Source organism: Salvia hispanica, chromosome 2, assembly GCF_029641045.1.
Source record: "Salvia hispanica isolate PSC_SH4W2 chromosome 2, Shi_PSC_v1, whole genome shotgun sequence".
Classification (NCBI taxonomy): domain Eukaryota; kingdom Viridiplantae; phylum Streptophyta; class Magnoliopsida; order Lamiales; family Lamiaceae; genus Salvia; species Salvia hispanica.
In genome coordinates this window covers 63,690,014-63,701,719 of record NC_142693.1, presented here as the reverse complement: position 1 = coordinate 63,701,719, position 11,706 = coordinate 63,690,014, and the positions used below count along the sequence as shown (strand labels likewise).

Genomic DNA, 11,706 nt, shown 5'->3' with positions numbered 1-11,706 from the left:
TACTCACTCCGTTGGTCCCCTTTTGATTGGTACCAATTTATTTTTCGTCTGTCCTTGTGCTGACCTTTTTTCTATTTTTAAGTAATAACCTCACGTTCCATTAATTCATTCCACTTATATTTTATTATAAAATTAATATATAAAAATAGGATACACATTTTACTAACCTTTTCACTCATTTTCCATAACATTTCTTAAAACTCATGTCAAGTCAACCAGTGCAAACTAGTATGAGTCAAGGGAGTAATCATACACATCATTTATAATTTGGACTCCATGATGCAGTATTACTTATTTTATTAATTTGGACTCCATGATGCACTATTACTGATTTTATTAATTTTTTCTTTCCTCTCATATTTTTTTCACATATCTTTAATTTATCCATTGTAAATTTAAAGTCACGTCGTTTACGAATTTATCTATTTCTTTTAGGATTTGTAATAGATTAATGGATAAGCTCATCTCTATATCTATGTATGCACAGGATTATCATATTTGCAACTCCTCTTAATCATAAACATGAAGATTGAAAAGATTAGCACGCAATTGATCAAACCAGTGACCCCAACTCCTCCAAACCTCAACAAATACAAAATCTCTTTCCTAGACAAATGTCTTACACCCATGAATCTGGCTGTTCTTCTGTTTTATGGATCCAAACCGGAAGGCTTGGAAGAATCACTTGCCCGAATCTTGGTGGACTTCTATCCGCTCGCCGGGAGATACATCAAGGAACAAAGCCTTGTGGACTGCAACGACGAGGGCGCCGAGTTCGTCACAGCACACGCTACCGATGTCGACCTCAACGACGTTGTCGGAAAGAATGATGCCGACATTCTGCAGCATTTCTATCCAGATTCGTACTACCGATGTGACGAAGATGCCTTGAATCCACTCCTGTCGATCCAGGCTACCCATTTCCTCTGTGGCGGCGCCATCATCGCCGTCAGCGTTTCCCACAGAATTTTCGACGTACCTTCCATCGCCACATTCATATCCGCCTGGTCAAGCGCCGCCCATCCTCAAAAATCTGTTCAGGTTAGATACAAATCCATCTTAAAAGTAATTTGGTTATAAGAGTTATACAGCGGTTTCAGTTCTCTCATTATTATTATTATAATTATAGTAATTATTGTTGTTTCAATCGCTAGATCACTCCGTCTTTCAACATCCCGTCTTTGCTCCCTTGCAACGACCACAACTTTGGTGTTAATCTGAAGCAATCGAGCGCTGAGAAGCCCACGATTGTCACCAAGAGGTTGTTGTTCAACAAGGCTGCTTTGACCAGCCTCAAGTCAAAATTAAAGCAAGACACGATCTCAGATGCTGAGATCGTGTCTGGTGTTATAGCAAAGGCCCTGATCCGTCTGGACAGGGCCAAGCATGGGCAAAATAGAGAGTTTGTGGTTTTCCAACTGATTAACATGCGAGAAAGAATGATCCCGCCTCAGTCGAAGCACGTGTGTGCGAACCTGTCATTCACCATGCTCACGCCTCCTGTGGCCGCCTCGGAAGAGATCAGAGTTCAGGAAATAGTTGATGTGATAGGCGACGGCGTTAGGGCCAATGTAGCGGAGCTTGCTGGAGTACTGTCTCCGGATACAGACGGACGCGAAGTCATCATGAATAGCTTAGGGAGCTTGATGAAGGCGATTTCGAACCGGGAGACTAATTTCATAGCGTTTACGGATTTCAGCGAGTTTGAATTCCACGAAGCGGATTTCGGGTGGGGGAAGCCTGTGTGGACGGCCGTCACACCGCAGCGGCTGCGCAGCAACTCCACGTTGCTTATGAGGAATGAAGAGGTGGATGGGATTGAGGCATGGGTGCATTTGTACCAAGATGACATGCCTCGCTTCCAGGAAGATGAGGATATCAAACAATTTGCACACTAGAAATCATGTTGATATTTTATTCAGTTTCTGCTTTATGTTGTTTGCTTCAAGTATCGGCTCCTCAATTCCGTCTCAAATAAATTTCTAGTTCTTCTTTCGTCGGAAACAAGTTTGGAATTAATGAAGTTCACAATGTTTGTATATATATTTAACGTGGAATTGGTATATATATTTAATGTAAAAAAAGATACTACCTATGTCCCCTAAAATTTGTCCCACTTTGACCCGACACGAGTTTTAAGAAATATTATGGAAATTGAGTTAAAAAAGTTAGTGGATTGTGGTTCCTACTTTTATATATATTTGATTTATAATAAAATATGAGTAGGAATGAGTTAGTGGAATATGGGGTCCACTACCAAAAATGGTAAATGTGAAATGAGACAAATTTTGGGGGACGGACGGAAATGGAAAAATGAGACAAATTTTCAGTGACGGAGGTAATAAAAATTAATTTGATGGACACCTAAAATAAAACAATACACCCATCCAGTAATAATCGATAACTTTTGCAATTTTGGTATTGTAACGCCCCACTTTTCGAACCTTAATTTTTTTTAGCATTTAATGTTTTTAATGTCGTGGAGCACGTGGATTAATTGGCGAGTAATTTTGGGGTATCCTATATTCTTGTGACCTAATTCGGATTTAGAGTTTTGACTGTGCGTTGACCGAGTCAACTTTGTTGATTACGTGACGTGGCTGGTTGAATAATTGATGCGGGGCGATTATTCGAATGAGTGGTTTTATTGCCGAGGTGAAATAACCTTTTTACGAGGTTCAGTTGCGATGGAGAAATTACAAATACAATTTAAATAATTATTTTCTCCGAGAAATATTTATTGGACTCAATTCTCCAATTGATCCGATAAAATTAAATAAATAATACAAGTCTGATCTTGTGAAACATAATTCACAAATTAATTTAATTAAATTGTAAGATCTTTGTCTTGATTCCAAAGACTTTCCTTTAATTTCAATTGCAGTAAAATAAAGGCAAAGATTTCTCCTATTTCATCTTCACGCGGCTTCTTCCTCCCCTCCCATGATCTGCAAAATCCTTTTCCTAAATACAACCTTTAATTCCAATTATTTGAGAATCAATTACCACAAATATCTCTTATAAATCATGGCCTTTCTACCCTAATCTTCTACTCTCCATTCAACCGCCTCATTCTAGCAATTCACCATTCCAAAGAAAGTACAGAGCAGAGGAGAAGAACTTCATGAAATTCGATTGCCTTCTACCACCAATTTCAGTTCTCCATTGCGCCCACAAGTAACAATCTGTTTTCAAACTAATTCGTTCCCAATCTACAACGGTGACATCTCGCAAGTGAATCGTGATCGCAAGGGAAAGAATATAATTTCGGAATAAGCAGTTGAGGTGGACTCTCTTTTAAATAAGGACGATGTCCTAACTATTTTGATCATGGGAATGAAATGCAAATACGTTTATCATGCCGTATTTTTGTTTTAACGTGCCTATCTGAAATGTCTTTGCCATTTATTATATAAATCGAATTCGGATCCTTGTAGGGCCGCAAACCATACTTGGATTAGTGTACAACTATGGTAGACTGTGTGTCAACGTACGGGTTGACCGGTCAAGTGACTTAGTTTCTGGCCACATTCCAAGTCATGTATGAGCAGATATGATAAACGTCTAGGGGAAAATGACTGTGCAGTCGTGATTTTGAACAATAGAATATTTTGGTGTCTCGGACCCTTCAAAAGCTAAATATAAATATTTTTGATAACTTGTTTTCGGCATGAGTCCACTAAGTATTTTATAGTACTCAGCCCTGCATATATTTTTCTTATGTGCAGGTTGAGTGGCGATGAGCTAGGGGTGGTGTTGAGTAGAATTTTAATCATTGTTGGATTTATTTTGAACTCCGAGGGCGTCGTGTCTTCATACATGGCGTCACTCTTACTCTTGAATGCTTCCGCTGAATTGTGACACTTTTTCTCCATTATGTTTTTGAACCCCTTTCCACTCTTGGATTATAGATTATGATAATTGTTAACTTTGGTTTTAAAACCTAAGCATTTACTCTGATTTTCCCTCGTTATTTGAATATTAATTGTTTTTGTCAAACTCTTTATTGAAACCCTAGAAAATTATCCTTTCTTAAAGTCCCATTAGTCACGACCACCCGCATTTATTAACCCAAAAAAGGGCGGTCGTGACAGGTATGTCCTTTAAACACTAAATATAGACATTTATATTTTTGGTAATTATTTTTCTATCTAATGTGGTATACCACATTCTCTACATTCGGAACGAATCTCCTGTTCTACTCCTGCTCCACCTCTCACAATCATATAAAATAATCCACCATCGCTTATTAAAATTGTTCATAGTTATAATATTATTTTATTTGATTGTGAGAGGTGGAGCAGGAGTGGAGCAAGAGAAGTGGAGGAGATCCGCTCCACTCTACATTAAGCTAGACAGTAATGCCCACTAATTTTGAATATATACTTTTTTTTCTAGCAATATAGTAATGAGACACAATTTAGGGTTTTGAAAAAACTGTCAATATAGTGCATAAAAAATATCGAACGATTACTTGAATATGTCAACACAATTTAATATTGACATTGTATATATATTAGTTGAGATTTTTTTAGCTTAATTGAGAATTGAGATGCATTTTCAGCCACTCATCCATAATATTTTCGAAATGTCAACTGCGGGTATTATCGTCAATAGCCTGCACATCAAATGTCAATAGCCTGCACCTCAAATGTCAACAACTTATAGTTGACATTACATGTGTATAGTTGACATAATTGTACATGTAGTTGACATTATATGTGTATAGTTGATATGGATTGTATATGTAGTTGACATGAATTGTATTTGTAGTTCACATTATATTTGTGTAGTTGACAAAAAAAATAAAAAATATATAAAAAATTATAAAAAAAATATAATTTTTTTTAAAAAATAAAATAAAAAATTAAAATGTTTAAAAATGTATTTATTAAATAAAATGTACCATGAAATTATTCTGCACTTTCATAATTAATTAATCTAAAAAATTTTCCAGGTGACAAATTCTGGACCACTCATTTAATAAAAACGAGTAGCTGATAATGTTTCCCAATTCTCAATTAAGCTAAAAAATCTCAATTGATCACAACCCATATTGACATATTATGATTGCTATGTTGACATTATTTGCTTGCCGAAAAATACGAAAATTCAAGATTTTTTAAAAATTTTGATATCAAAACATATATAATTGAGATCTCGTTAGAATTCTTATAAAATTATCTTTAATTTGATATATGTGTGTGAAAAAAATAATTTAAATCGAGATAGTTATAATTATTTAAAGTTTAGAGATATTTTTCAAAAGTTAGTTTTAACTATATTTTTGTTAATTGGCATTAATACCTTTAGATACGTGCATCATACATATCTTAGATGTAACTTATCTTATATCTGAGTTACGCTTACCAACAATTTTGATGCAGAAACATATAAAGAATTGTAAGTTCATGTGGTCATGTAATGCAAACACAGGCCTGAATACATGAGTGCATGGGTGCACAAGATATTTACCATACGTGATAAAAGCCAAGGGAGGATATGTATGAGCCCATTGCATGCCAAGACTTTGATTTCATTCTTAGAGTTAGCTATCTTGTGATTAGATTGTAGCCTAAGAACTTTACTTGATTCACCTTTATAACTATCATCGAGTGTGTGGTTGAATTGCAGTCAAGATCCAAGTTATTACCCATGGAGGTAGGCACATTTCCAAAAAAGTTACATCGCGTGTGTTGCCCGTTTTTTGTTCTTGATCATTCGAATCATCGCAACATAACCTTACAAGTGACGTCGTGTGTGGGAATGACAATAACTCAGTTTGAAGCAAAGAGTTCAACAGAAAATTAGACTTTGACAATTAACATGTAGATGTTAGGATTGGTATACTGAAAAGCATATTTCGAGTATATTGCACGGATAGAATTGCTTGTATACAATAAATTTTACAATCCACTTTTAACCCAAAGCGAGAAGAAGTAATTTTATCGTATTGATGTTTGCTTGTGCATTTATAAGATGTTTCTCACACATTTAAATGTATAAGAAGCAAACAAGTCTAATTTTTCTACATAGTAGACTGGTCGTGAACGATGTTCACAGAAGGTGACGCAGTCGGTCCTTTGTAGAAGAGAAATAGAATTTCACAACCTTGATAGGCTTTGACTACCTATCGTGAGAGGTTGCAGTGTCAGTCCGCATGTTTCCTTACCTTAGGAAATAAACGACATGGTGTGGTATAGCACTGAAGGATCTAACAGTTGAGATAAGTCTTTCTTGCTATTTACCGAAAGATGAGGTCTCGGTGATTGTTATTTCTTAATCATTGTTGACATAACATTGAACATACGATATTGATTATGCACTACTTTGATTTATCAAATGGTGAAGATTTTTCGCAATCCAAGAATCCTGATATATTGGGTAGTGGTGATCAATGTCTAGAGATGCTAGTATTGTTATTGCAATGAATCGTGTGCTGGGTGAGTCTAGTTTGATAATATCCTCAAGAGGTGTTCGAAAAAGGTTTTATTATTCAGAAACCCGGCTGGTTGGAATTTATTCCAGAATAATAAATAAAGATTTTGAACTAAACAACTCTTGGAAAAAGATTTTAATTAATTAAAGTCAAATAGCAGACTTAAATTAATTAATGGATATTTATGTCTTAAACATGGGAAATAATAAATTAAAGAGGTAAAGCCCGGATTACTCGTAATTTGGGATTGGACGGGCAGTCAATATTATTATGCTATAGTGGATGATAATAATATGTTGTTTGAACTTATATTAAATTGGGTCTCAATTTAATTACTCCCTCCGTCCCAAGGTATTAGACCAACTTTCCATTTTGGGATGTCCCAACATATTAGACTCATTTCCTTTTTTAGCAAAAAGCATATATCTTATTTTATTCCCCACCTACTATTTTCTCTCTTCTCTCCCCTACTTTTTCCCTCTCTCATACTTTACTCTCTCCACTTTAACTATTTAAATATCAATTCCTTAAATCATGTGCCCAAAAGAAGTGAGTCTAATACTCCGGGACGGAGGGAGTAGTAAAAGTCCTACAGGTTTGGCCCAAGTCCAACATAACTCTATATAAAGGAGATTAGACAGAAGACAAATTAATTAATTCATTTTATTCGTTCTCTCTCTCTCTGAGATTGACGAGTTTCTCTGAAAAACTGAATTTTGTCTCCTTCTCTAATTAAGTTATTTCGATTTTGACAAGCTTTTCCCACCCAAAGGACATTATCTGAGTTTAGGATACAAATGAGAAGATTCGTGGTCGAGTACGAAGATCTTCATGTGGAGAAGGCGCAAGCAATCGACGATTCTTTGGAGAATCAGATCGGTAATTCTAAACCATAGAATTCATGAATTAGGGTTTAATTTCCTTAAGCATGAATTTATATGTATTCTAGCATGCAACTGATTGTTTAACATGTAATAAATTGATCCCATAATCTGTCAAATAGATCCATATGTATGATTTATTTGTGAATGCATGACTTCCGCTGTGCAACTTCTTCACATGATGATCTTCGTACTCTCCACAAATCTTCTAACCTATTCTCAAACTCGATTTCTCAATTTGTTTGGGCGAATTCTTGAGAAACATTAAGGATTGATAGATATAGAGACAAAAAGCCTACACCATGAAGAACTAGTGGACAATTTTGGTGGCCAGGGTTAGGAAAGTGTGGATTAGGTATTCTTGTCTCATTTCCATCACCTTATATAGTTATCAGTTCCTAATGGGTCAACCGATTTTGGTGGCTAGGGTTAGGAAAGTGGGCGATTAGGTATTCTTTACCCGAACTCAATCCGATCCTACCTGAAATTATCGTTTCCTAATGGGTCAACCAATAAGGACACAAATTCAATAAGGCTTGCTCAACCCTATTAATTTCATGAGTTTTCATGTAGTATTGAAAATGGTTAGTCCTAGACATAATAGATAAATCAAATTATATTTAGAGTTAGTAATATATGTATTCTGATGTCACATGCGGTCAAGAAACACTACTTAGTACGTTAAACATCTTCTAATCTGCTTGTAATTTTATACTTCCTTCATCCCACAATAAAAATTCTATTTTGCTATTTCTATCCGTTTCACAATAAGAGTCATATTTTACTTTTACAATAAATGGTAAAAGTGACCCCATTCAACTAACTTATTATACACATATTTTATTATAAAACTAATATCTATAAGTGAGACTCATATTCCCCTAACTTATTCAACCCACATTTTTCTTAAATTTCTTAAAACATGTGCCCAAACCAAATAGGGCTCATATTATTGGACATATGGAGTAATAGATATAAATATATGCGCAGGGGCATTAAAAGTATCGTCGTACATTATTCTAGCGTTTTCGTACACTAATGTGCAATTTCGGTATCAATACATTAAGCCGATTCATTTATTGTTACATCATTTAGATAGATTAGTTGATATAGATCCAAGTATTGTGAGATCCATTTTCCAAGGAAAATCCAAATTGATGTTTGATCTTACCTTTTTTTATGTAATTTTCAATTTCCACAGACAAACAAAGATAAAAATATATCCAACAAAAATATTGAATCTAAAAAGGATGGAAGATCAAGGAATGAAGAATATGGAAAAGAAGATAAATGTCATTGATGGAATAAGTAAAAGGCACTTACACCATACTAACAAGTATCCATGGCAAAACCTTCAAGAAATCTACAAGCCTCAAATTGTACTTTTACTTGCTCCATGCTTCACTGAGAATTGATGGATTCAAACAACCTATAACTAACAATTTGGATAATACCCTCAAACGGTTCGAATTCAATCAAAGTCTAGGTAGGAAAATGAGAGAACGTGTTATTTATAGTTTAGGCCTAAATTTCAAGAAAAGGCCCACAAAATCTAGTCTCTACGGCATGTTACCCGGTCGGGTAGGCTCATGGACGTTGAGCCACCCGACCGGGTGTAGCTTCCTGACTCCCGGCTGCTTTTGGCGTGTCACCCGGTCGGGTGGTCCTCCCTGACTCACTCCTGCATTCGATGGTGCACCCGGCCAGGTGGCTTGGCCGTCCAAGAGCCACCCATCCAAGTGGGATCTGTTGTCCCAGTTGTGCCTTCAGGTGGCCACCCGTCCATGTGGCACTTTTTCTGTAAAATGACCATAACTCTCTCCACCGGACTCCGATTGAAGCGTGTAAGATACTCACGTGAAGCTCTTTACGAGACAAAGGCATTGGTGGCCTTTTTATATCATTTGGACGCCATCTCAATAGGCAGAATACTAATTAAAGCCAGATGTAGGTACAAACTTTGATGCACGACTTCCATTATCGTATCGTCAGTACATTAATTTAATTGTACATTAGTGTCTTGTTAATTTAACATTAGTGTGTTTTTAGTGTATATGCCCCCTTATGAGTGGTTGAAGTTAAATGCATTCCCCATGGGTTTAGCAATTTAAGGGACTAGGGTACAGTACCGACTCAATAACATAACGTTCACTAGGGTTAATCTAAGAGCATAATACATGAAATACAATCCTATGAAGACTATGTCAAAAACGTAATTTGATGTACACTGACTACAAACAAAGAAATACATGAAAGCATACATGTAAAATGTTACATCATTTAGAGAGATTTGTACTTTAATTTTTGTTGTACATTATTTTTCTATGAAATGCTACATTATACAAGCCCCGATATTCGTACATTACTTCCAGAGTATATGAATTTGTGCATAGACCCTAGCCATATAGATATGTTAACCCTAGTGATGCACTATTTTTTAGCACTATAAATACCTGTAAGTGTACAGAGTAGGAATAGAATAGCTAAATGCCACGACCACCCTTCTAGAGTTAATAAATGCGGGCGATCGCGACTTAAAAGGGCTTGAATGCAAACGAAGACAGTGTCTAGGGTTTCATAAAAGAGTTTGACCGATATCTAATGAACTGTTTGTTAGAGTTTGTATACTAGAAATCACGTTTCGAGTGATTGAATACTGTAAAACTCTTATTTTATTTTCCAATGAATAAAACAGATTATTTTTGTCATAATGTTGTTATGTTTTACATTTAATGGATGTTAATGCATGTTTAAATGTATAAGTTAACTTAACAAAGTCTAAGTCTTTGTTTTAGTAGACCGGTTGTGGGCGTCGTCCACTTTAAGGTAATACGGTCAGTTCTAAACAAAGAAAAATATGAATTTCACAACCTAGATGGAATTAGACTACCCATCGAGAAAGGTTGCAATGTCAGTCCGTATATTTCTAAGCCTTACTGAAATAAGATGACATTGGTGTGGTATAGCACTGAACGGATCTAACAGCAAGACTTGCCTTGGGCTATCTACTGAAAGGCGAGGTCTTGATAAATATTTATTTCTTAATCAATGTAGGTTAGCATTGAGCATACGGTATTGATTATGCATTGCTTTGACTTATCAAATGGTGCGGGTTTTTCGTAGCCCAATTATCCTGATATATTGGGCAGTGGTGATCGATATCTAGCGGTGCTAGGATTGCTATTATATTGAATCGTGCACGAGGTGAGTCTCGTTTGATAATGTCCTCAAGAGGAGCGCGAAACTAAGTTTTATTATTCGGAACCTAGCTAGTTGGAGTATGATTACTCTATGAATAATAAATGAGTGTTTCATGCTAAGTCCACTCTTGGAATTAATAAGAAGTTAATTAATTAAGTCAATAGCAGACATTAATTAATTAATGGACATATTAATCTTAAGCACGGGAAATGAAAGATAAACGGAAACCCGGATTACTTATAATTTCGGATTTGGATGGGGAGAGTTCAATATTACTTCTGTAGTGGCTGCTCGTAATATTCCAATTATAACTTATATTAAATTGTGGGTTCAATTTAATTAGTAAAAAGTAAATTGGATGAGCCCATATCCAAAGCCTTCCATAGATCCCTGTCTGGGCCCAAAAGGAACTTAATATAAATAGGAGAATAAAGGAGACAGAAAATACACAATATCTCATATTGCAATTTTCGAAAATTTCGATCTCTCCCAGCTGTAGGAGATTTCGAATTTGAGTCCTATTCCAAAAAGGATTTCTTCTGTCTTCTTTATTTAAGTCCTAGTATTCTAGTAAGATCAGCCCACACTGATATTAGAGTACAGTTCGGGAACCAGAGAGAAGATTTGTGGTCTAGTACTTAAAGCTACACGTGGAGAAGTCGCTAGCCATCTTCAATTCTTTGGAGAATTAATTAGGTATTATTCTACTCCGTAGAAAAGCATGTTTTAGGTTTTCAATATTCTTAAAGCATGATTAATTCAAGTTATGAGCATGATACATGTGATAATTACGCGAATAGATTTTGTCTAAATAATCTGCTAAATAGATCTGATTATTATGTGATTTATTTACATGCTCTTCCGCTGCGTGCACCAACAATTGGTATCAGAGCCAGTCTTTGGCTCTGATTATTTGGATTTAAATTTCGCGAAATTCATGTATGCATGTCTTGATTGATTACGAAGCATGTTCTTGTGTTTTTATTTTTTTATGTTTATGCATGTTGAACTCAAGAACATTCGAATCATAGAACTTGAATTATTCGAACGAACTAGATGTGCGATTCGTCGGCGCTTGCGCCGGGACGAATTGCGCTATGATCGATCGAAGAGGGTTGCCAATCGAGTGGGAGCCGAGGGCGACGGGCATGGGGCGACGCGCCGGCGAGCAAGGGCTCGCGCGCG

The 11,706-nt window shown here is 35.9% G+C and overlaps 1 protein-coding gene across 1 annotated transcript; it reads left to right on the top strand.

Annotated features, from left to right (window-relative positions):
- Nucleotides 1–509: 509 nt before the first annotated feature.
- On the top strand, nucleotides 510–2,041 carry LOC125219066 (pelargonidin 3-O-(6-caffeoylglucoside) 5-O-(6-O-malonylglucoside) 4'''-malonyltransferase-like). Its single transcript, XM_048120932.2, has 2 exons — nucleotides 510–1,041; nucleotides 1,155–2,041. Exons 1-2 carry the CDS (start codon nucleotides 523–525, stop codon nucleotides 1,896–1,898), a joined length of 1,263 nt encoding a protein of 420 aa, XP_047976889.2. The 5' UTR covers nucleotides 510–522; the 3' UTR covers nucleotides 1,899–2,041.
- The last annotated feature ends 9,665 nt before the right edge of the window (nucleotides 2,042–11,706 follow it).